This window comes from Silene latifolia, chromosome 5 (assembly GCF_048544455.1).
Source record: "Silene latifolia isolate original U9 population chromosome 5, ASM4854445v1, whole genome shotgun sequence".
Taxonomy (NCBI): domain Eukaryota; kingdom Viridiplantae; phylum Streptophyta; class Magnoliopsida; order Caryophyllales; family Caryophyllaceae; genus Silene; species Silene latifolia.
Window position 1 is genome coordinate 14,074,184 of NC_133530.1, and position 23,879 is coordinate 14,098,062.

At 38.9% G+C, this 23,879-nt stretch overlaps 1 protein-coding gene and 1 long non-coding RNA gene across 2 annotated transcripts; both read right to left on the reverse strand.

The window, feature by feature from the left end:
- Positions 1–1,201: 1,201 nt before the first annotated feature.
- On the reverse strand, positions 1,202–4,910 carry LOC141655923 (uncharacterized). The gene is made up of 5 exons (XR_012548245.1): positions 4,811–4,910; positions 4,087–4,293; positions 3,873–3,978; positions 3,619–3,691; positions 1,202–1,460 (listed from the first exon to the last, which is right to left on the reverse strand). It is a non-coding gene; the product is annotated as an uncharacterized LOC141655923 (long non-coding RNA).
- A 9,556-nt stretch (positions 4,911–14,466) lies between these two features.
- On the reverse strand, positions 14,467–15,037 carry LOC141654870 (jasmonate-induced protein homolog). The gene is made up of 2 exons (XM_074461984.1): positions 14,789–15,037; positions 14,467–14,658 (listed from the first exon to the last, which is right to left on the reverse strand). Exons 1-2 carry the CDS (start codon positions 15,035–15,037, stop codon positions 14,467–14,469), a joined length of 441 nt encoding a protein of 146 aa, XP_074318085.1.
- Positions 15,038–23,879: the final 8,842 nt, after the last annotated feature.

Below are 23,879 nucleotides of genomic sequence, written 5' to 3' on the forward strand. Positions count from 1 at the left end.
ACGTGTTCAAGTGTTTTAGATGACTTACCTTGTTCCTACTAAATTAAGTCACTAGTGAGTAGTCCATATCTTACGACAAGCGTGTCACAATTAATGGTATGCCCAAAAATAAATTTTGCTTTAGCAAACTTTGTACAAGAAAGGAAATTAGCCTTGATCATGGCATGAACACCTACAACATAAGTATGAGTTTAGCTATCAACTAAAAGAGCTGAGTAATGAGTAAACTCATCCATTCAAAATGAAATAGCTATAACAGAGGCCATATCTCCTCGGAGAGGGAGCTCTTCCCAGGTCCGCTTGGCCATGGCCTAGGCAAGAGTGAAAAATTAGTCAACATTATTTTTGAAGGATTCTATTTTTAAAATCATTATGTGATATTTGCTTGTTAATTAATGTCATATTAGATGTCAATGCATAATAAATATAATATTATATTTACAATTAGTCAACATTTATTTTAGGGTTGGTTCCCAATATGCATTTAATTTTGTTGGAATTAGCTACTTTGACTTGCTATTAGTGACATATGCTCTTCTAAACAACATCACTTAAACAAACGTTGTAGAAATATATTGATATTAATATTGCTCATTGTAGTTTGTTACATGGAACACTAAATCAATAGTTATGTCTCTATGGAGGAAGATTGGTAAAACATTAAACGAAATTGATGATAAATTTCGGCCCTAGCTACTATTTGTCCCATGAGTACATGCTCTTATTTATATATTGTGGTTTGAAACACTATAGATGTTGAGATTATGAATAAATGAAAAATTGCGGAAATTGTTTTTTATTAACTTTGATAACACAATATTTTACCCATTTTTAACCGACATTTTATCCCTTATTCAATTGAATTAATAATCCGAGTAAGCGTTATTTACTTATTTTACGAATAAAATAGAATACTAGTAGTTTTATAATAATTTGGTTAATTTATATTATTTCTCGAAATGTGGTACTGCTTTTGTCATTTTATCTTACTAGTTGTTGCTCCGCGCCCTACCGGGCGCGGTGCCCCAATTTGGTAAATCGTGTATAAAACCCTATATGATACCATTTGTGAAATAAACGAAAAGCACCATACTATGTTGAGTACGCCATAGATATTCCGAAAGCATTGGAAAAAGTGCACGATACAACGCAAAGAAGTAAAACACGTCACGAGTATTGTAGGTTTAAATAGGCGCGGCTTTTAATACTGTTACTGTCGGTAGTGACACATCAGCTAACCTGTAGCCCAAGGAGAAACAAGGAGCTAAAAGGACAATGAAAAGTTGCTAGAAAAGAAAAAAATACAATAGTGCTAATGTGTGCACCGGGAAACCACAAACTTTAAAAACTATGAACCTCTCTTCCTAGGACATTCCAGCAAATGGATAGAAATTTGCACTCCACATGCAGCTTGCTCGACCTTGCTCGACCCATAAGCCCTATTAACGGTCTTGAGAGTCCTAATAAATATGAGACTCTGGTTAAAATCCAAAGTATCCAATAGGTCATTAAACTTCGATTCTGCTCGAACTCGGATGTAATGCTGCAAACCAACAATTACATATGAGACGATCAACAAAATAAATGTTTTTTTTTTTTAAAAAAAAATAGCAAGTTTATTGTTATTTATACTTGTACAAGACCAAGAACTCAAGAAGTGGTCAACTTTGCTAATTATTGATAACACAACTAAAAATTTAGCTCCATTACGCTGAGACACAAATGAAACTATGATAATAAGTTATAACGTAATAGTAGTCCACAAAAACAACAATCAGCTTAGACGATATTTGTGCATATACCACTGAAACACCAGCTCTTTCTTTTAGTCAATATTTATAGTTCATACAAGCACAATGCTAAGTAGAATTCAAAGTGTTAGTTAAGTGTCATTGGTAATTTGGTTAAAACAGGATGAAGTTCCGCCATGAAGCATTGTTTAGTGTCGATACTCATTATCAAACAATCGAATTTACACATTTATAATGCTGATAGAGAAGGAGTTCAAGATTAATAGGATTTAAAATCTAACACAACATCTCCCATGTATCAGTGTGACACGATCGATAAAAGATATAGACTTGCCGTCAATTGAATATTCCTGCACCTCATCATTCCACTCTGAACGAAACCAAAACAAATCACAATCAATGTTTATCAGCCATAACAATGGTGAATACCCTTACAAATGGTGAATGGCCTAAACAATACCTGGAGCATGCAAGTTAATGGGACAACTTCATCTCCCCTCCTTTAACTTATTATTAATAAGCATCATCATTAAGCCAAACTTCTATGGTGCATTCCTTTCCACAATCCAAACCTATGACGCCTAACCATCAGCCTACTCTAAGTCCGCAAAACCTCCAAGGACTTCTGTGTTATACTCCTTTTAAATTAAAAAACGCTTCTTTCCTTCTCATAAAAAAACACCGCTCCAATTATTTTATCATCCGTTACTCTCATCGTTCTCCACCACTTAACCACTATGGTCCTCAGCTACCCAAGCACGATACACCCCAAAAACAAACCACTGAAATCAGAAATAACATTTACTCAACATAAACTCCCCAATCATCATCACCTTAAAGCAACTACCCACAAACCATCACTGAACATTAAACATCACAACTTGCCATTATACGCCATCATAAACTGCCAAGAACAACCCTTAACCACCTTAATGAACCACAGTTTCCCCTCATTCACCATGGCTATCTAGGTCCAAGCGAAGACCTCGAAACAAACTAAAACCTAAAAGACACGACATCCATAATCAAATTCCTTACATCTTCATAAACCCCTAACGTCGCCACACTCATGTTCAAAGGCATTATCTCTTTTATCATAGTCAGTGTAATCTTTTAATATTGTAGATATTCTTCTATGGAATTTTAAGGCTTAAAATCATGCTTGTAACACGGCTAACTTCTAGTTGCATTAGGTTAGATTAGTTCTTGTAATATTTGTAGAACTTGTTTTCTAGTTATTAATGAAAAGCTTGCATTTCATTAACCCAAACCCTGTACTCTGTCGCCTACTTCTATGCATCAGTAGTCATTCCTCAATATTCCAATTTTGCATTTTTGCAGTAGAGTATAAGGTACAAGTTGGCAAACACTAAAAAGAACGAAGTAAAGTTTATATTTATCAAGGTCATATCCCATGTAGATTATAAACCCCTCATTGGCAATAGCAATAATCCTTTAGTTGAGAAGTCTTCTATTGCATTATATGTTACCGTCCTACAACAATCAATCACAGGTTCATTCAAAATGACACACGATAGTCTAAATAGGGGGGAGGTGTTACCTTAAAAGAACGGCTTTGTAGAAATCTAGATATACTAACCTAGATACATATATTATGTTAAATTAAATGGAATAGGCTATGTCAAACAAACCAAAAGGGCAAGTAACCCTATACCGCAGAAAATATGCAATTAGAAACACAACAGCAATCTATGGTCAACCAAGCAGGATTGGGAAGCTAGATGACTTCATGTCCCGATACCAGACATATTGATTCTAACTACTTACTTTTAACTCATCATACTAAAGCTGAATTTTGCTACATACAAGGAGATGGTAAACAAAGCCAAGAATTGAAGATCCTAACCTGAAAAATCCAATCGACGGAAACCGATCATGAATGAGGAACAGCATGTCAAGATACGGAACAACCATATTTTCTGTAAAAGAGGAATTAAATTCAGCAACCAATTTGATACCTAATTAAACGAGCATAACTAACAACAAAATACTAAACCAAAACCTTTTCATTAAAAAATGCATCAATTATTATGTGTTGCACGACTCATACGTGTTGTGTCAAGTCATTGAACTAAAGTAGGTGGTAATGAAGTTCAACACCTGCTTGAGGAAACCAGCACCAAAAGCTCGAGTGACTTTCAACAAGCCTTTGATACAAAAAAGCAAAGCAATCACCAGGATGTCCATCACTAATTATTTGCACTTCCTGAAAAGCGTAACAAACGAACTTACGGAAACAAATTCAATTGTCATTATAAGTCATCAAACAACTAAACCAAGTAAACGAAATTTCGACTATAGTCTCGGTCGTTACCTCTTCAGCAGAAGTACTATGATCAAGTAAGCTGCAAAGCTGCTAAATTACATCTAACCCCATCCAAAACCTCAAACTCATACAATGATTCCTCATTAATCCTTTCCAAATCTTGATCAACCTTACAAAGTCTAGGATCAGGCTCCTTATTTCTCCTTTTCAACCGTGTTTGTTGGTGCTGTGAGAAGGATGTCATGCCTCCGGGTGCTGAGAAACAAGGAAGCTCTATTAATTAACGAGGAAACAGGGAAGAATGAATCTAACCCACTAACTCATTTCAACAAATAAGAAATGGGCTCATAAAACAAGAACCAATATCATACAACAGACACAACGGTACTATTAATGAGTCATTAGTTGATATTTTAATTCGACATGGCAAGCAACCGAAACTAAAGATAATCAACGCAGAAAAGCCCCTCAAACAGCAATTTAGATGCCTGGTGAACCCCCAAAAAGGAAACCATATTCATGTTCCATGTAACTCATCCCATGGTGTAGTGATACAGTGGTAAGACATATTCTAAAGTCCGGAGAAAAATACAAGCAGAAGAGCCCACCCAGCATAGAACCAGCCAATCATAAACAAGTAGTGAGTGTGTGTGCGTGTTAGAGAGAGAGAGAGAGAGAAAGAGAAAGAGTCATGAGGTATTCTTTATCTTACAATATCAAGCTTAAGCTCTTGGCCTATTGCACAACGAATAAAAAAAATTGATCAACATACGGGACAAGAAGAATCTGTCCATTTTGAGATGCAGGAGCAGTGGAAACAAATGATTGCAGATGGTTGTTAGGATTCCTCCTGCCTCTTGATCTAACCTCTCTGCAAAAGAGGTAGGATGACCATAAAATACAGTAGTTTCATACCAAAACAAAAACACAATAGAGCACCCAAAAATATGACAACAGAGACAAATAATTTTGAAGCATACCCACGCAAATTTGGACATGTTGGCTTCTCACTTGAGTTAAGAAGAGAAGGTTTTGCATGTTCGATTGAGCGATGTATTGGACATCGATTATGAAAAGCACGTCACGCGAGGCTGACTACATAAAAATCCAGTTAGGTTTCTAATAACCAATGAAATTATCATTATACGTGATTCGTGATAGAAACAGTCGTAGTAATATAATACCATAATTGGAGAAAACAACCTCAAGAGAGGAAAACCAGTGCCTATTGAAATGCTTGTGGAATTCATCTATAGAGTACTGGCTGTCAAACCTGAGGGGAACAATATATTTTTCCCCATTCCATCGCTCCTAAACACAGTAATATGAGTTAGCGGCTCATTCAAAACACAAGGGGATTACCAGTCTTTTTGGTCAAATAAAGCTGTACAAGAGGCTTCCTCTCACCTAAAAATTCGCATTTCAAGCATGTGATGGACAAAAGAATCGCAAAACTGGCAAAAATCTACATATGTCATGTTATTTGGCACTCCAATAACACGTACAAGAGGCTTCCTCTCCACCTATAGGCCACCAGAATGGTTAGTTAGACTCCCACTAATATACCAGTGATTTAACTCAATAAATAAGCATCTTGAGAACCTTGATATTCTAACATTTAAAAGAGAGAAGAATTAAGGGCAACAAATTTCAAAAGGAGATAAGAAGAAAAAGGAAATAAATAACATGACAAAGCCAAAATGTTTGGTAATCATCTTTGAGATTTGCAAAGAAGCTAAAAACGACACTTATAACCACTTACAGACAAAGGCAATTTCTTAGAAGGCGAAGGAAGCAAGAACGGTGAATGTTAATTGTAACGTAGGCGAGCTACTTGAGGCGAAATTCACATCATAAAGTTGTACGCAATACATGGTTCGAGACAGACATCAAAGTAAAAAGATGATCTTCCTTTAAAGACTCCTAAGCCCCTTTGAAGGAAATGGGGCGGAGAAACACCATTTCTCGTGACTGGTTAGCAGATAGCTAAGAGAGGAAAATTAAGGGAATTATTTTTCCTCCTCTAAGCCAAAATGAAACCCTTCCATCATAGAGAGGATCTGGAGGAAAAAGTAGTTAAAAAACTCCTCGTGACAACACCCTTACCCTCCTTCCTTTCCTTCCATCCACCTCCTATCTCCGAACTCGTTCAAGGAGACCAATCAATTAAACCTCAGACAATCGAATAGAAAACTTTCAAAAAACATACTTGAAACGGTGCCAAAACAAGAAGAAAAGGGAAAAGAAAAGTACTATTGGAGGCGAACAGGTATGAATCTGTGCATAATACCAAAATGAAATAGTAGACTTTCATGGGGAAAAGGGCGATGAAATTAATAAACCAAAACTAAATGTAAACTAATAGTAATCAGATGAATACTTGCCTTTGTGTCTCTTTGTCAATCTTCTACACAACTTCGTAACTACCTGAACAATAACAATTGAACACAAGGTCAGTACCATTTGCACCAACCCCAGCTTTAATGTTTCTTGTTAGAAGGCTTTTATGTGAACATGCAATCAACATAAAGCGTTGTCTTAGACATCGAGATTGTTATCTAAGTGAAATGTCGGATACCGTGGAGACCCAACATAGAAATACACCGATTACAAGTAGTAAAGAATGGCAGTTAAATAACATAATACCTTAACGGGCACAATTCCGCAATAGATAGCGCTGGTATCAACACTGTTAAACGAACATGCCTTGTAGTGAGCATTGGCTACCTCACGCCCAAATGATTTGTCAACTCCTATACTACAATAGTATGGCCCCTGCATACAACAAACCACCAAATTCAACAGATTAGTTTGAGCATCTGAGTCTATCTCATTGTGAAAGAAATCGCGGAAAAATAAAAGCAGTCCGAAATCACACCAGAAACCTCAAATAAATACATTCAAAGCGAAAATATCAAAATATTAACCAACATTGTCATCGCACCGTAATCGTCACAGATGCAGCCATAACCAACATCACCGTTTTGAGAGTTTATGCCCCTTCGTCCCCTTCCTTTTTATCTGTTTTTAAAAAACCACAGAACATAAATAAATTAGAGAATTCTCACATAAACTCAATTGAAGTCAACGAAACATAATGCTAACCGTATTTAGGGCCTACCTCATCACGTATAAGTAGAAAACAATTCCAATCCCAGACACCCCGAAAGTGCCCTACCTAGCAGCAGTGACCTCAGTCTCGATACGACAACTCAAGCCTCAGCAGATAGCATCGATAGTCCTAGAAAACAACAATAAATAGGCTGGTAAATCGCTCACCTCTTAGGAGTTATAGGAAAATTTCTCTTTAATTAAATGGTAACCCAACCCTGTTGATATTCAGCGAGAAAGACAACATTAACCAAAACACAAATCTACCAACAACCCATTACCATCTCTTGAGGAATACAGACAACTCGGCCCTTTAACCCAACATAAGAATAGCCAACAACAAAATTACTTAAGAAACAATAATAAATAGCATGTATAATCGCCCACCTCTTAGGAGCTTAGGAGATTAAGAGCATCACTCACTAATTAAATGAGAGCCAAAACCTGTAGATATTTATACACAAAGACGACAACACTAATCAGAAGACCAGTAGAACAAACTTGATGATTCTGCAATAGAATTAGCAGTAAACGACACTGAGGAAGTTTAGACAAAGGCAAGGGAAGGCAAACTAAAGGATCGCATACATTACAAACCCATCACAGACAGTCAAACGGTTGAATATACCACAGTCGAGGGCACCTAGAGCCTGGACACCATGAGCTCGAACGTGCGACAACAATTTGTAAATGTATTCAGAGGACGCTAAGTCAAAAGTAATAAGAAAGAAAACTAAAAGACCGCATACATCAACGCCCCAACACAGACAGCCAGGGAGACGAATATACCAGAGGTCAATAGGCGCCAAAAGAGACATCGCGAGTATGTGAACAAGCAATAAGAGATTAGGACGACCAGTCAGTTCCAATTTACACCAAAGACCAAAAGACAGACAACAGGCGATCGGTCGGATGTCCCACATATCAATAGGCGCGAGAACTGGATACCATGAGCACACGAACATATGAGGACAATTTGTAATTTTATTTTCCGAGGAAAAATTTGAAGTAATAAGAAAGCGAGGTTAAAAGATCGCATACATAAATGGTGGTTTCAATGAATGTTGAGGTAGCATTGTCAACAAGAAGTTCAGGTCCTCTTAAATGATCAAGTGTCCGTGACAATATTACTTTCTCCAGCAACTCTAGATCTCTGCAAAGTAACCAAATCAGTTGTACAAGTGCCACACATAGTAGTCGTGCAGGATTCAAATGAGAATTGAACTGAATAACTTTCCCAAGGGACAACTGCCAATGACTCAATGAGTACACAACAATGGAAAACATCTGCCCCAAGATGCAATCTACATGACCATGTCAGGTAGAACCAAGGCCAAAGCACCAAACCAGCCAAGGACAATAAAAAAGTTACGGTTATGAACTCATTAAAAACTCATTCGGTCTGATGACCGAGTCAAATTATAGGCCGGCCCAATCAACACCTCCAAAAGCACCAACACAAAAAGTATCGATCACACACACCAACACTGCTACGAAAGAAAATGCAGTAAAACACAAAACGGGAGCACCACAGACCCCAAAATCGATAGTTTTGCTTCCGACAACAATAAGAACAACTAAAGTAATACCAACAAACATTGCCTTTAACAATGACAATAATAACAACACTAAAAATAATAACCATAAAAATAATAATCATAGTAACAACAATAATAATGACCATAATAATAATCGTTTAATAATAAAAAAAAAATGAATAATAGCGATTTCAAACCCCCTCCCACCAATGATAATAATGACAATAGCAACAACAGGACGCCGCCGGCGTCAATCACAATACAACAACCCAACTCCATTCCAAGATCGTGACTAACAGATCACATACATGACTTACATCACACTATCAGCAACATGTTTACCAGTTAATAATAAGTTAAAACGAGGAAGGAACCAGAGTAGTTTGAAAAAATCAACAAATAATAGGATTTAAGATTTAAGATTTGAATTAAATACCTAGGTGTCGATTAGAAAACTGGATCGCGGCTGAGAAGCAAGAGACGGATGAAGATGGGGAGAATGGAACAAAAGAAAACAGAGTTAAATTGTTAAAACAGGTGTCGAGGATCGAAAAGATGAAGCTTCGATTGACGCTAGACGGATTGAGATCGAGAAGAGGGTTGTTGATGGTGGTGAAGTAGGTTGAGAGTGAGCAGCAAGATGAAAAGGCGGAATGAAAAACAACAATGAATGAAAGATAATAGGTTAAGTTAGAAGGGAGGGATGGGATTGAAAGTGAGAGATCGACGGATGAGAATGGGCAAGCACTATTCATTGCTACAGTACTGGAAGTTGTCTCTTTAATACCTAGGTGTCGATTAGAAAACTGGATCGCGGCTGAGAAGCAAGAGACGGATGAAGATGGGGAGAATGGAACAAAAGAAAACAGAGTTAAATTGTTGAAACAGGTGTCGAGGATCGAAAAGATGAAGCTTCGATTGACGCTAGACGGATTGAGATCGAGAAGAGGGTTGTTGATGGTGGTGAAGTAGGTTGAGAGTGAGCGTGAAGATGAAAAGGCGGAATGAAAAACAACAATGAATGAAAGATAATAGGTTAAGTTAGAAGGGAGGGATGGGATTGAAAGTGAGAGATCGACGGATGAGAATGGGCAAGCACTATTCATTGCTACAGTACTGGAAGTTGTCTCTTTTTAAAGAGTAGGGATATAGGTACCAAACCGAATGAAAATCGAGAGGAAGAGACTGATCAAATCGGAACAAATTGAAACAAATAAAGCAACCGAATGTCAAAAATGAGGGAACAAAGTGGAAATTTATAGAGATCTCAAGTACTTGGCAAATTGGCATATCATTCACATTTGACGTCTTTGAATTGGGCTCATAAAAGTTGGTGAAAGTGCAGCCCCTTTGGTGGGTTTTGCCAACTTGTCTCATGTGGATAATTGGAGGAAAAACAAGAACCCAATTGGCACGTTTTTGGATTTCGGATAAGACGAGAGGAGCTCTCATTTTTGGGGTGTTCTGGGAAAAAAAGCTGAGCACGTGAGGGGCAAGCAGGGGTTGAATTTTTGGCGAGACGGAAGGCAGAGAACAGGAGAACCCCATTTTTCAGTTTTTATTTAGGGTTTTAGTCTAATTTTTCTCTCAAATTTCTCTCTTAAATTAGTTAGTAGTAGTTTAATTGAGGTTCAAGCTTTAATCTTTTGGGTAGTTAAGAGTAGATCTATCTTCTTTGTGCACTTTCCTATCAAGTATTGGTATAAAATTCTCTCCTTTCTCTTAATTAATGTCATTTTCAATTATTGTTATGTTCATCCATTTTATTCATTGAGTTAGATTGAAATTTTAATCTTTATTGTTCTATTATGTTTAATTTCATGTTTAGTGTAGTATTTAATGTGTCTTGTGTTAGATTAAATATGATTAGTGAGTAGTCCTTTAATTAGGACTCGATTATCCCCGACATGAGTTTCTTATTTGGTTAAGACCCACTTAATTGGTCATTTTAGGTGGTGGTAAAGGAAAATTAAGGGGATTGAATTGAGTTATTGACTTGTTGGAATTCTCTTCTTGTCCTTGACCCTTGACCATTGGTGAGAATCAATTAGGTGGAGGATAGTGTGATTTTGGCATGTCTTTTGTTAACTTTGGTTGAGACCGAAAGGGAGAACACCCGTAATTTTGGGTTTGAAATTGACCCTCGAGAGAGGGAGTGGGATGACTCGGATTTGAGACGGGAGTTTAATGAACCTAGTCTAGTTTAAGCACCCTTGAGATAATGCATGATTTTGGGGGAGTCGAAACTCGGATTTAGATACCCGACCTTCGAACCCGAGAGGGGGGTTGGAAAGGTTTACTAGTGTCCACTCACGAGACCGAAAGGGAGGTTGATGAGTAGTATTTTAGTCGCTTTTTACTCATCCTTTTATCTTATTTCCGACTCGATTTTGTGTGCTTAAACGGTTTAATAGCTCATTTATTTACTACTTTATAATAATTAGTCGGCTTAGTTATATTTAGTAATTACTCGAGTTTTTATAATATTAGTATTAATATTATTTTATTGTTTATATTTTGTAGGAGAGGTGGAATAATAAAGAGGAGATTCGAGTTATGAGTAATTTGAGACGGAATTGAGACGATTCAAGACGGAGTCAAAGGATGAAAATGGAAAGTAAACAAAGCAAAATCAAAAGTCAACCATTGACTTGTCACCTTCATCTCCCTCCTTCATTCAACTGCACTTCCCCTGCCTCCATCACCATTAACACGCTGCATCATCACCACGGCAACCCAACTCAATTCATTTCCGTATTCCACGTCCAAAACCATCAACACATAACCCACCACCCACATTCGCCAATTAAACCCAGCGACAACCACCAACTTCACGGCAACCACGCTACCATCAGCCACATTCACCATTAAAGCACGATCCCTTCATCACCATTCATCTCCCACGACCAAACCCGCCAACAGCAGCACCAATTCAACCCGACATCGCCTCCATCACCATGGAACAGCCTAATTCCGACCACCATCTCCAACGCATAATCAGATTCGAACTCGGGATCGAAACCGAGCTTTTATGAAGCTTTGTGCTCCATGCCGGTGCCCCGGCAGCCGACTCCTCAACCGGCAGAACACACCCATTTTTCCTCCTTTTTGTGAAGGTCTCGCTACCGGTCATGGCCCCGGCAGCCGGCCTACCGGCACAACGCACCCACACCTTCATCTCGCATTAACCAATTGCACTCTCTACCGGTAGACCTTCTGCCGGTCAACCGGCACACAACAACAAACATTTAATTCTCCTCCTTTGCTCCATGGTCTCGCTACCGGTGAGTCCACCGGCAGCCGGCTGCCCGGCCCTTGACCCCTGCTGATACAACTGGTACAGATGAAGACAAGAAAATATGAAAAGACAAATCTGCCCCTTGTTATAATTGAAATGAATGTTGCGTTTTGTGTATGAAGGCAGGTCGTTTCATTAGCTTTTGGTGGATTATTATTAGGATTAATATTATTATTATTATTATTAGATTATTGTTTTATTATTATTATTATTATTATTATTATTATTATTATTATTATTATTATTATTATTAGTAGTAGTAGTAGTAGATTAGTAGAAGTGGTATATAAAGACCACAACACTTACTCATTAGATATTACAACACCCTACCTTAGAAATTAGACTAGTTCATCTTATTCTCTCTCAATATTGTAAAACCCTCATATTTCCTCTCTTATTTTCGTTGAATAAAAAGTTGTTACCTTTCTTTAATTATTAGTTTAATTCTTCTTTTGTTCATTCAAGTTCTTCTTTTTTCATTAGTTTACAATTAGTAATTTTGGGTTGTATTTGGGGAATTGAAGAATCCTTCCATATTTCAATCCAAGTTCCTTTCTTTGCTATTGAGTTGGTATAATTTCTCTTCCTAATTTCATTTGTTTACATTTGTTTTTCTTTCAAGTTTAATCTTAATTGTTTATGTTAGATTGTTGTTATTCTCTCTCTTGTTCATCTTTTCTCTATTCACCATTGTTGTTTACAAGATTGAATCTTTGAATTTCTCATGTTAAAGATTGAGTCTTTGAGTTTATTGAGTTAAAGTTTGTGTTTTTTTGCATTAATCTCTTTCCATCTTAGATTAATTTGTCTTTCCTCATAATTTTGTTGATTAATTGCATGATTAGTAGTAGAATTTATTCTCCCACCATGTTTATGCTTAAAGAATCCATCTTTATTGTCTCTTTTGTCTTAAGAAACATGATTAGTGAGTAGTCTTCTACTAGGACTCGGTCTGACCCGACATGAGTAGTTTCACTAATTGAATCTCATAAAGGCTAATTGTTGGGGGAGATTAGTAAGGGTAGTCTAGAGGGTTGACTTGACTTATGGATCGATTTTGGGTAGTGTCGACTTGTAACCCTTGTCCACCAACGAGAGTTGGTTAGGTTGTAAATCAGGTACCCGGAACTTGGTCTTATCGCTAACCTTGGTTGAGACCGAAAGGGAGAACTAAGGGAGGGTACCTCTAGACTAGCGTTTGAAATCGACCTCCGAGAGGAGGAGTGGGATGACCCGGAATACGATGGGGGCTTAATGACCTTGACCAAGTTCTTGACCTCCTCGAAATTGTGCATGATTTTGGGGTAGTTGAGTGTTGAGTTAGGGATTCCTACCTTCGAACCCGAGAGGGGGGTTGGTGGGTAGTGCTAGTGTCCTACTTCGAACCCGAGAGGGGGGTCTTAGGCGAATTAGAGCCATATCCACCTTGCTTGTCTACCCGAGTGATTAGCCTAGGGAATTAGTATGTGGAATTACGAATTGTTGTGGGAGAACCGAGTTCTAGGCCTTTTATTCATTTGATTTACAACTTTATTCCTCTCTTACTCATTTATCATCTTTAGTTAATTTGCATTTTATTTCATTTATGTTAGTTGTTTAGTTTAACAATCTCATCTTATATTGCCGACTTAGCTAAGCACGAGAATTTAGACAATTAGTAATCACCCATGCTCCCTGTGGATTCGACCTCGACTACCCTACTACATTAGTTGAGTTATTTGTTTGATCGGGGGAGTGCGACAAACCTCGCTATCAGAGGTGTTTGGCGAATTAGAGCCGTCATCCTCTTTAACACTACCTAATCGACCACTTAACGGGAAATTAAACTTGTAGGAGCAATTGTCGGAGGAGAAGTCGGGTCCTAGTCCTTTTTTTATTGTTTAGACCATTATTATTTCTATTACTTGCTTTCTTACTTTAGTTGTCTGAGTTAGTCATTAATTTAGTTAATTAATTTAATATCTCTCAATTTCATGATTCACGTAGCTAACTCATATTTAAGACAAAACTAACACTCAAACTTGATCTCCTTGTGGTTCGACCTCGACTACCCTACTACATTAGTTGAGTTATTTGTTTGATTTGGGGAGTGCGACAAACCCACTATCAAACTTCTACGAAAAAATTATTAGTAGGCCACAAATTTCTATACTTTAGTCTCAAAGGGGGCCATTATTGAAAGCCAATCAATTAGTTTAAGGCTATAATGAGTGTTGGCTTCAATATCGCAAACTCATCCTCATGCGTTCTTGTACAAGTAACTAGGCTCGCAAATTTGACAATGTAAATAGACTAAAATGAAGTTTATGGTCATAATTATTACTCACTTTACTAATTTATTTAACCTTCTTAATAGGTAATAGTATTAGCAACCAGTGTATATGCACCGGAAGCAAACATGAAGGCATAGATTATAGGGTAATTTTTCGACCCTTTATTATTACAATACTTTATATATATGGACAACTATGGTCCATGACTTTACTGGATAAGTTTAAAGTCCGCGATAAGAGTAGCAATGTCTGGGACTGTGTCACTGATGTTGCCGTCAGCACGTGTCTTGGTAGCCGCGTCGGTGGAAGTGTCAAAAGTTAATGCAGTGTCCAACTTTTGCTGAATTTGATCAAAGGTCATATTGGCAATGACTTGTTTTGCGCCACATACAACATACACCTGCGTTTAAACCATGAAAAAAAAAATTAAAATGATCCGAGGAAAATAAAATGCAACCTAATAAAATGATTAATCAACTTATCATCACCAATATAATTACGTGCGTGCGTTTAAAATAATTCATATTTACCCTGTTAGGAGTCTGAGGTGATGTGTTATCTGCGGGTGCATGCCATGCCAAAACCCACGAACAGTTCCCTCCTGATGCATTTTTCCCATTATACACCACTGCCGCTTTGGAACCAAAAAAGTTTCCCTTCAAGTGGGTAAATATGGCACTGTTATTGGGAAAAATCTTCTCCGGAAAAGTGCCAACCGGAGCGCCTGACCAGTTATGAGATCTAGCTAAGGTCATAGCAAAATGGGTCTGGTTATTCATGGTGGCTTGGGTACCATTTTGTGGCTGCTTGACTGTCTTCTCGCAAACCGCGACATTTTATTCTTGCATCGTAGCCATATCGAGCTTTAATGGTACATATTACACAAGAATCTTAATCACTTTATTAAAGATAGTAGATAATTCTATACACTCTAGAATTATCCTTTGTATATTCTGTATTATCTTCTAGTCATGTATCTCTTGTATTTAGGGAGTGTTATCTTTTCAATTATTTAGTTTCCTAGATTAACGTAGCTAACCCTAGTTTAACCCCTTGTATTTAAACGTAGCTTCTCTAATGAATATATTCATCTTTGCCATACTCAAAGCTTTCATGGTATAAGAGCAACTAAAGTTCCTGGTTCAATCACATCTCAAATTTTTTTTTTTTCTCTCCTTCTTCTCATCAATGGCGGGTCACGCCTCAATCCTTCCCAACGCCGGCGAACCTGCCGTCCCTTTCATCGCTGTCAGTCTCTCGAATGTCACCCAACTTACCCCTACCACCTATCGTGCTTGGTCTCGTCAAATTGAAGACTTGCTCTTTGGTTACGACTTGGCCAAGTATCTCGATAACTCTCACCCATGTCCTCCCTCTACCATCAAGGATGCTGCTAATGTCTCCAAACCAAATCCCGCTTATGCGACTTGGCTTCGTCAAGATCGTCTGCTTAGCGGTGCGTTGCGTGGAACCATCCATGCTAGCATCACCCCACTTCTCCTAAATGCTAAAACTTCCCATGATATTTGGACCTGTCTCAAATCTACCTATGCTAGTACTTCCCGAGGTCATATTCTGCAAATTAAGCGTCGACTCCAATCGATCTCCAAAGGCAGTACCTCTGCCACGGATTATATGCAAGCAATTCGCTCATGTGTTGACGAGTTGGCTCACATGGGTAAACCAATGGATAACGAGGATGTCATCGCCAAAGTGCTCAGTGGTTTAGACAAGGACAAGTACGGCTCTCTTATTGACGGTACCAACAATCGGGACACCCTTATTACCTTTGATGATCTCCATGAGAGACTTCTACAATTTGATCTCTCTCTCAACCATGACTCCACCCCTACCCCTGCCACACCTCTGCCCGCTACTGCCCTCGCTGCTTACACCCACCCGTATAACACCCGCTACAAAAACTCCCCACGCACCTCTGCCCCTGCCATCCTTCCCACACCTACCTATCTTCCCCAAGCACCCGGCCCTGCACCCAACCCGACCAATCCCTTCAAAGGAAAGTGCCAGTGGTGTCATACCACTGGTCACTACTTACAAATTTGCCCTGACTTCCATGCCAAACACGCTGGAATCACCGTTCCCCCACGCCCTGCCCCTCCCTCCTCATCTCGCCCTCAACCGCGTGCCCATACCGCGGCCCTTACCCCCACTCCTCCTGAAAACTGGGTCCTAGACAGTGGTGCTACTCACCACATCACCCACGATCTGCAAAACCTTGCCCTTCATGCTCCATATGACGGGAATGACGATCTCTTGATAGGCGACGGTTCTCCCTTGCTCATCAACAATATTGGTTCATTCACTGTTTCTCTGCCTTTCACTTCTATTAAATTTTTAGATGTCTTACATACTCCCTCTATCTCCAAAAACATAATCTCAATTTCGAAATTTTGTACCGACAATAATGCTATTGCTAATTTCACCTCTGATTCGTGTGTCTTGCAGACCTATTGACGGGAAAAGTGCTAATCCGGGGTCATCTTAATTCGGACTTTATGAATGGCGTCCATCCGGCAACCCACGGCTCTCCTCTCTCACGGCTCAAATTATGCCTCCTGGCATCATAAACTTGGTCACCCATCCTCTCCTATTTTGCATTCCATTACTAGTTTATTTGGCTTGAATTTTCGGAACAATTTTGATTCTCATTGTAATTCATGCTCAATTAATAAGAGTCACAAACTCATGTTCTCTGACTCCTCTCTTACGTCCCATAATCCCCTTGATCTTGTGTTTTCTGATGTTTGGTCTTCCCCCCTCCACTCTGTTGATGATTATAAGTACTATGTTGTGTTTGTCGATCATTACACCCGCTACACCTGGCTTTATCCCCTCAAACGTAAATCTGACACTGCCCCAATATTTAATCGGTTTCGGGCCCTTGTAGAAAAATATTTTAATCGACCCATTAAACAATTATTCTCGGACAACGGTGGTGAGTATCTCAAGCTTACCCCCTCCATTACCTCTGACGGCATCACACATCTCACCTCCCCTCCCCACACCCCGGAACATAATGGCATAGCTGAGCGACGCCATCGCCATATTGTTGAAACTGGTCTCGCTCTTCTAACTTATGCTTCCCTTCCCCTTACCTATTGGTCCTACGCCTTTGTCACCGCTGTCTATCTTATCAATAGAATGCCCACCCCTGTTCTTCAAAACGTTGCCCCCTACACAAAATTATTTGGCATCCGTCCTAACTACACCAAACTTCGTAACTTTGGGTGTCTTTGCTACCCTTGGTTACGCCCCTACAACACCCACAAACTTGAACCAAAATCCACCCCCTGCATTTTTGTTGGTTACTCCTCCACCCAAAGTGCGTACCATTGCCTTGACATCGCCACTCAACGCCTATACACCTCCCGTCATGTAAAATTCGTTGAACATCACTTCCCCTACCCCGAGTTATCATCCATGACCCCTCGACACGACCTATACACCGGATGAATGGTGTACTCTTGCCCTCTCCATTCTCCAACCTCCCATTCCCGAAATGACCCTCTTCCGCCGCCCAATCCCACCACCGCGCCACAACCGACACACCCTCTCCCGCTCTCGACCCGGGTCCCTCATCCACCGAACCCACCGACCCATCGCATACCCCTCCTCCTCCTCCCGTCCCTCCCACTGGCCCGATCACCCGTCTCAAAAATAACATCCGCTGCCCCAATCCCAAATATGCCAAACTAGTCTCCCTCTCCCCTACCTCACCCCCGGTCACACTCAAGGAAGCTCTTTCTCTTCCACAGTGGCGTGCTGCCATGACAGACGAGTACTCCGCTCTTCTCAAAAATGGTACTTGGTCTCTAGTTCCTCCCGAGTCTTCTCAAAACGTTGTTGGTTGCAAGTGGGTCTTCCGTATCAAATATAATCCTGACAATTCTATAAACAAATATAAGGCCCGTCTTGTAGCTAAAGGTTTTCACCAGCGTCCTGGAGTTGACTACTCCGAAACATTTAGTCCAGTTGTCAAACCCGTCACGGTACGTCTCATTCTGTCCTTAGCACTTTCTCGTGGCTGGTCCATCAAGCAACTCGACATCAACAATGCGTTTCTCCAAGGTACGTTGACTGAAACTGTCTTTATGTCTCAACCACCTGGTTTCAAACATTCACAATACCCGTCTTATGTGTGTAAATTATCCAAAGCTATCTATGGTCTCAAGCAAGCCCCTAGAGCTTGGTATAACGAACTCACAGCATATCTCCTCTCCTACGGTTTCACTCAATCCCTTTCCGACCCCTCTCTTTTTATTTATCACAAAAATTCCACTCAAATCTACCTTCTAGTTTATGTCGATGACATTATAGTAGTCGGTCCACCCTCTACCCCCCTTATCACTTTCTTCTCCTCCTTTGCCACCCGCTTTTCCTTGAAAGATCTCGGATTCCCGTCATATTTTCTCGGAGTAGAAGTCACACCCAACCCCACTGGCCTACGCCTCACCCAAACCAAGTACATCCACGACATCCTTACCCGCTCCCACATGCTTGACTGCAAACCCACCACCACACCCATGAGTCCTTACCCGCCACTTACCCGCACCTCTGGCAGCCCCATTCCCAACCCATCCGACTATCGTACGCTAGTTGGTAGTCTCCAATATCTTTCCCTTACCCGTCCCGACATTGCTTATAGCGTCAATAGGCTAGCCCAGTTCTTACAAGCTCCTTGTGACTCTCATTGGCTAGCACTCAAAAGGTTACTACGGTATTTGAAAGGGACTCTATCTGTTGGTATTCAATTATACCGTGACACACCCCTGTCACTTCATGCATTTTGCGATGCAAACTGGGCCCGTGACATTGATGATTACATTTCGACCACGGGTTATATTGTATACTTAGGTCGCAATCCCATTTCATGGACCTCACGTAAGCAACGAACTCTAGCTTGCTCTACAACAGAGGCCGAGTTCCGAGCCGTTGCAACTACCACTACCGAAATAATGTGGATTCGATCTTTACTAGCTGAGCTCGATTTTCGGATTACTATGCCCCCTGCTATTTTCTGTGATAATTTAGGGGCCACTCAATATTCTACAAATCCGGTGTTTCATTCTAGGATGAAGCATGTAGCCATTGCCTTCCATTTTGTGCGTGAACAGGTCACTAAGGGGCTACTTCGTGTTCGCCATATTTCCGCCGATGATCAGCTGGCCGATGCACTTACCAAACCGCTTTCTCGAGCACGTCTAGAGCCTATATTACTCAAGATCGGTCTTTCCTCTGGAATGTCCGACTTGCGGGAGCGTATTAAAGATAGTAGATAATTCTATACACTCTAGAATTATCCTTTGTATATTCTGTATTATCTTCTAGTCATGTATCTCTTGTATTTAGGGAGTGTTATCTTTTCAGTTATTTAGTTTCCTAGATTAACGTAGCTAACCCTAGTTTAACCCCTTGTATTTAAACGTAGCTTCTCTAATGAATATATTCATCTTTGCCATACTCAAAGCTTTCACACTTAGTTTCATTCAAAACAATGAAAGTAATAAAACAACATCAAATAGCATGTAATTTATTTAAAAAATAACACCAACAATAATTAGTTTCATGCACCAAAAGTCTTCATACCTTGAAATTTGTAAAGATGTTAATAATTTCAACGTTGCGTCTTGCTTGCCCCAACCATACTACTACGTAAGCTATTTATATAGTATTCGAAAACATCTATGCGCAATAACAGATATAAAAAAAGTAGATTCATTATTCTAATTTACACCATAGCGTAAGAATTTTCCATCACCTCCTTTAAACAAGAATCATATTCTTCATTTCTTTTCTTTGACTAAAGAGACTACCTTATGATAATCGTAAAAAAATGGGGACTCAAGTTAAATAGCTAACACTTATTTTCTACATACTTTTGTAAGTACAATACAGAAAGTTGTGTAATCATTAACCGTGGTAATCCCTCCATCTCGATCATTTGCTAATCTTGAAATTGGCACAAAGACCACGGAAAGATTAGGAGACTATTTATTTGTGATAGAACAGGGAATCAATAAGAACTGAATATATAATACATTGAAAGAAAAATTGTAGTCCAAAGGAAACTCATATAGCTAGCTGGTGGCTATTAATTTGAATGATCATGAAAACTAAACAGAAAGATCGTCATAGGCTTATAAATCATCTATGTTCCTAGTTATCGCATACAGCTCGGTTTTATCCTCTTTTTAACAGGATATATTTTGTTTTGTTTCATAGTGTGATAGTTTTTGCATATGTATTTTCTTTTCTAATGAAATGCAAAGATTATTTTTGAAAAAAAAAAAAAAATTTGTACATGACAACATTATTTATACAAGCTTGACTAACAAAGCTAAGAGCCTAAGAGACCTAAACCTAGCCGCAACAAACAATCATTAATGGAGATTGTGTACAAGCGAATTACGAAAAGTTATATGGACATGAATTATTAAAATATACAAAAAGATATGAATAAATAACTCAGAAGATAATGAAGATATATTTTGAATAATTTGTGGGCATTATTATTGAGTGACAAGTGGAAAATAAGTAATGAGGATGATCACATTACCCTCCATAAATATTTTTAATGAAGAAAGATAAACAAATAAATGAAACACACATAAACGAAATAATTAAGTAAATAAATGACTACGACGGATAGCATATTAATCCAATTTTAAGATAAAATGAACTTCGTTCATAAAAAAAAAAAAGTTGAAAATTTGTTAGATAAGTTACCCTAGAATTTAAGAAAAAAGAGTAAAACATAACTCTCGGGAAAAGGATTGTGGTGGTGTGTTGGTGACTTGGACTATAACACGCTAAAGCTTGTATGATTTTAATTAGGATATTCGACCTGGACCATTCTAAATCCACCTAGTAAAACTCAAAATTTGGTTGAGTAAACCGAAAGGACGCGACTCCAGGTTAAACTTATATCTGAATTAATTTTCTTTGTATCAATCAAAACAAAACCTAAATCAGCCAGCGACACAAAATTGATTCACACGAATGGATTCCCCGATAATGCATGTATAGGACTAACAATGGTCTAAAGTTGATCATAATTGTAAGTTAAGGGGTGTTTAAGGGGTCTTTGTAATTTGGTAACTCAGAAGCCATGGATTTGGACGCCATTGATGTATAGCAAGCTTATGATTGAAGAAACTGAGTAAATTGATTGAGAGAAAATGTAAATAGAATTGTTGGATATTATTTAGAAAATGAAAAATTAATAATGTTACAGATTTGATCCTATATTTATACACAGTCTAGATTTCTAACTAACTGTAGCTATTGTGGACAGCGGGCCGCCCACGGGGGCGCTTGGCGAAGGGGCTCGAAAACAAGCGTTTGCATTTTGTATGGAGTCGCCACCAATTTTTATGGGAAATTGGAACCGTTCGAATACCTCGTGTCATGTCAAGACACAAAGTAGTGACATGAACACTAAGCAATCGTTACCCTTAGCATTCTATGTCTAGAATGACTCTCGTGGATGCCAATGAACACGGGTGCTCACGGAGATCTGGAGTAAGGGGTGAGGGTACGTATTAGGAAGCTCTTTTGATCGAACACCTAATCCCGCCCGTCTCGATAGCGGCCTCTACTAATGATTAGGGAAGTTATTCATACTCGATATATCGTCGATTATATGCATGCAATGCAACATCCATTGTTTTAATCCTAACATGTGAGAATTAACTAAGTCGGTGAACAATTAGTTAGACATACAATTTGGTCGAAGTAGGATTTAATGTTGATTTACATGTGAAAGCATACAAATGAATAGGATAAATACAATAACGATAAATTACAATAATTACATTGAGACAGGTGATTTATGTCTAGAATACCGCTAAAACGGACGATTTGATAAAAAAGAATAAAAGGATAAAAGGATAAAACACGACAGATCAGAAGGTGATAATACGAATAATAGTTAGTTTATACATAATCTAAACAAACTAGGTCAAGGCAGAAACGGAATTCAGGGACAAAAATCACCTCGGAACAGCGCAATAGAGATATCGCGCCCTTTGGAAGAGGGCAGCAGATTCTGCCGCGTCTGCTCCAAGGTGAGTGAGTTCGGGCCGTGAAGTGAACCGCAAATCGTTAATATTAATTGGTAAATTAATGGATTGATTATGATTTTTGACTCGGATGAAAGTGATTTATGAATTGTTTTACATATGAATATGTCATAAAACAGTAGAACATGGATGAGACGGAATTAAACGGATTAATTATGTGAAGGGTCGATGTTAATTACTGAACAAACTAACAAACGATTAACTGATTAAACTAAACATGATGAATTGAGGACGAATTAGTGATGAACAATAAATAAACAGATGCAAATTTATCAACAACGAATTTTAAACTCAATATGAACGAATTGAACCTCTAAAACCCGAAACTTGAATTTAATGACGAAAAACCCGCAAATATGAATTATAAGGGATTTAAGTCGGACTTGATGACTAATTAAACATGAATGATAAATTATATACAATATACATATGATTTATAAATTACCGTGATGAAGAATTAAAGAACAAAACAAAAGGAACAATTTTGATACGAATTACAGAGGACGGAGGAAGAAGAAAAGAAGCAGAATCGCTGGCAGCCCTCACGAAGAGGCGCAGCAGCAGTGTCGCGCTCCTTCGAAGAGGCGCAGATTGCTGCGTCTTTTCTCGACGTTTGTTCATCGGAAATCCGCAAAAACAGGTTTTAAAGACGGTTTTTAGAAATCGATTTTAATGGTGTTTCCGACATAAATCTTACAATTGTTATACGATAATTAAAATACAATAAATAAAAGGAATATACACCCTCAGACTTACATGTTGACGGAACGAGAAGAACTAAGAAGATCGATTAGTGATGCTCGACGCGAATGCAAGGAAAGAGTGCCCTCGTAAGAGGAAAACGATTTAACAAGATTGATTAATTAGATTGATTGAGTGTAGTGGTCAAATTGGTCGGTCATGCAAACGGAGAGGCTGGTACCCGGAAAGATCCGAGCTTACGTGGTCGGAAGTCCAAGCACGTAGGCGCCAATTAGTAAGAACGAAGTCTAGAATGCAAAGGGAGAAGAGAAGGGCGGACACTCGCGTGAGAAATATGAGGAACGAAAGCTCCTATTTATACTAATCACGTGAAGGAATAGGGTTTCGGAGACTCTTTGGAAGTGAATCTCGGAAAGATATGAAAAAGATACGTAAATCATGCAAAGAAGGGCTTGGGAAGAGGCGCAGCAGCCCACTCGCGTCTCTTGGAAGAGGCGCAAAGACTCTTGCGTCTATTCCCGTGGAGGTTTCCTCTGTTTAAGAAAGATTTCCGTGTTTAAGTTATGGTAGGACGGATTTAATTCGATTATCTTTTGAATATTACGGGATATTGTTTGCCAAAAGATAAAATTTGATAAATATGGAATAGAAATATCCGGAACATTCCAGAACATTCGACTCGGGACTTAACAAATCGATCGAAAATGGAGACGGTTTTTGACCCGGACTCCGAATGTACTCTAATTATTGCCAAAACGACCGTATCGGCACGTAGATGACAACTAAGAGGTTGACATTTAATATTTGAGCAATCACT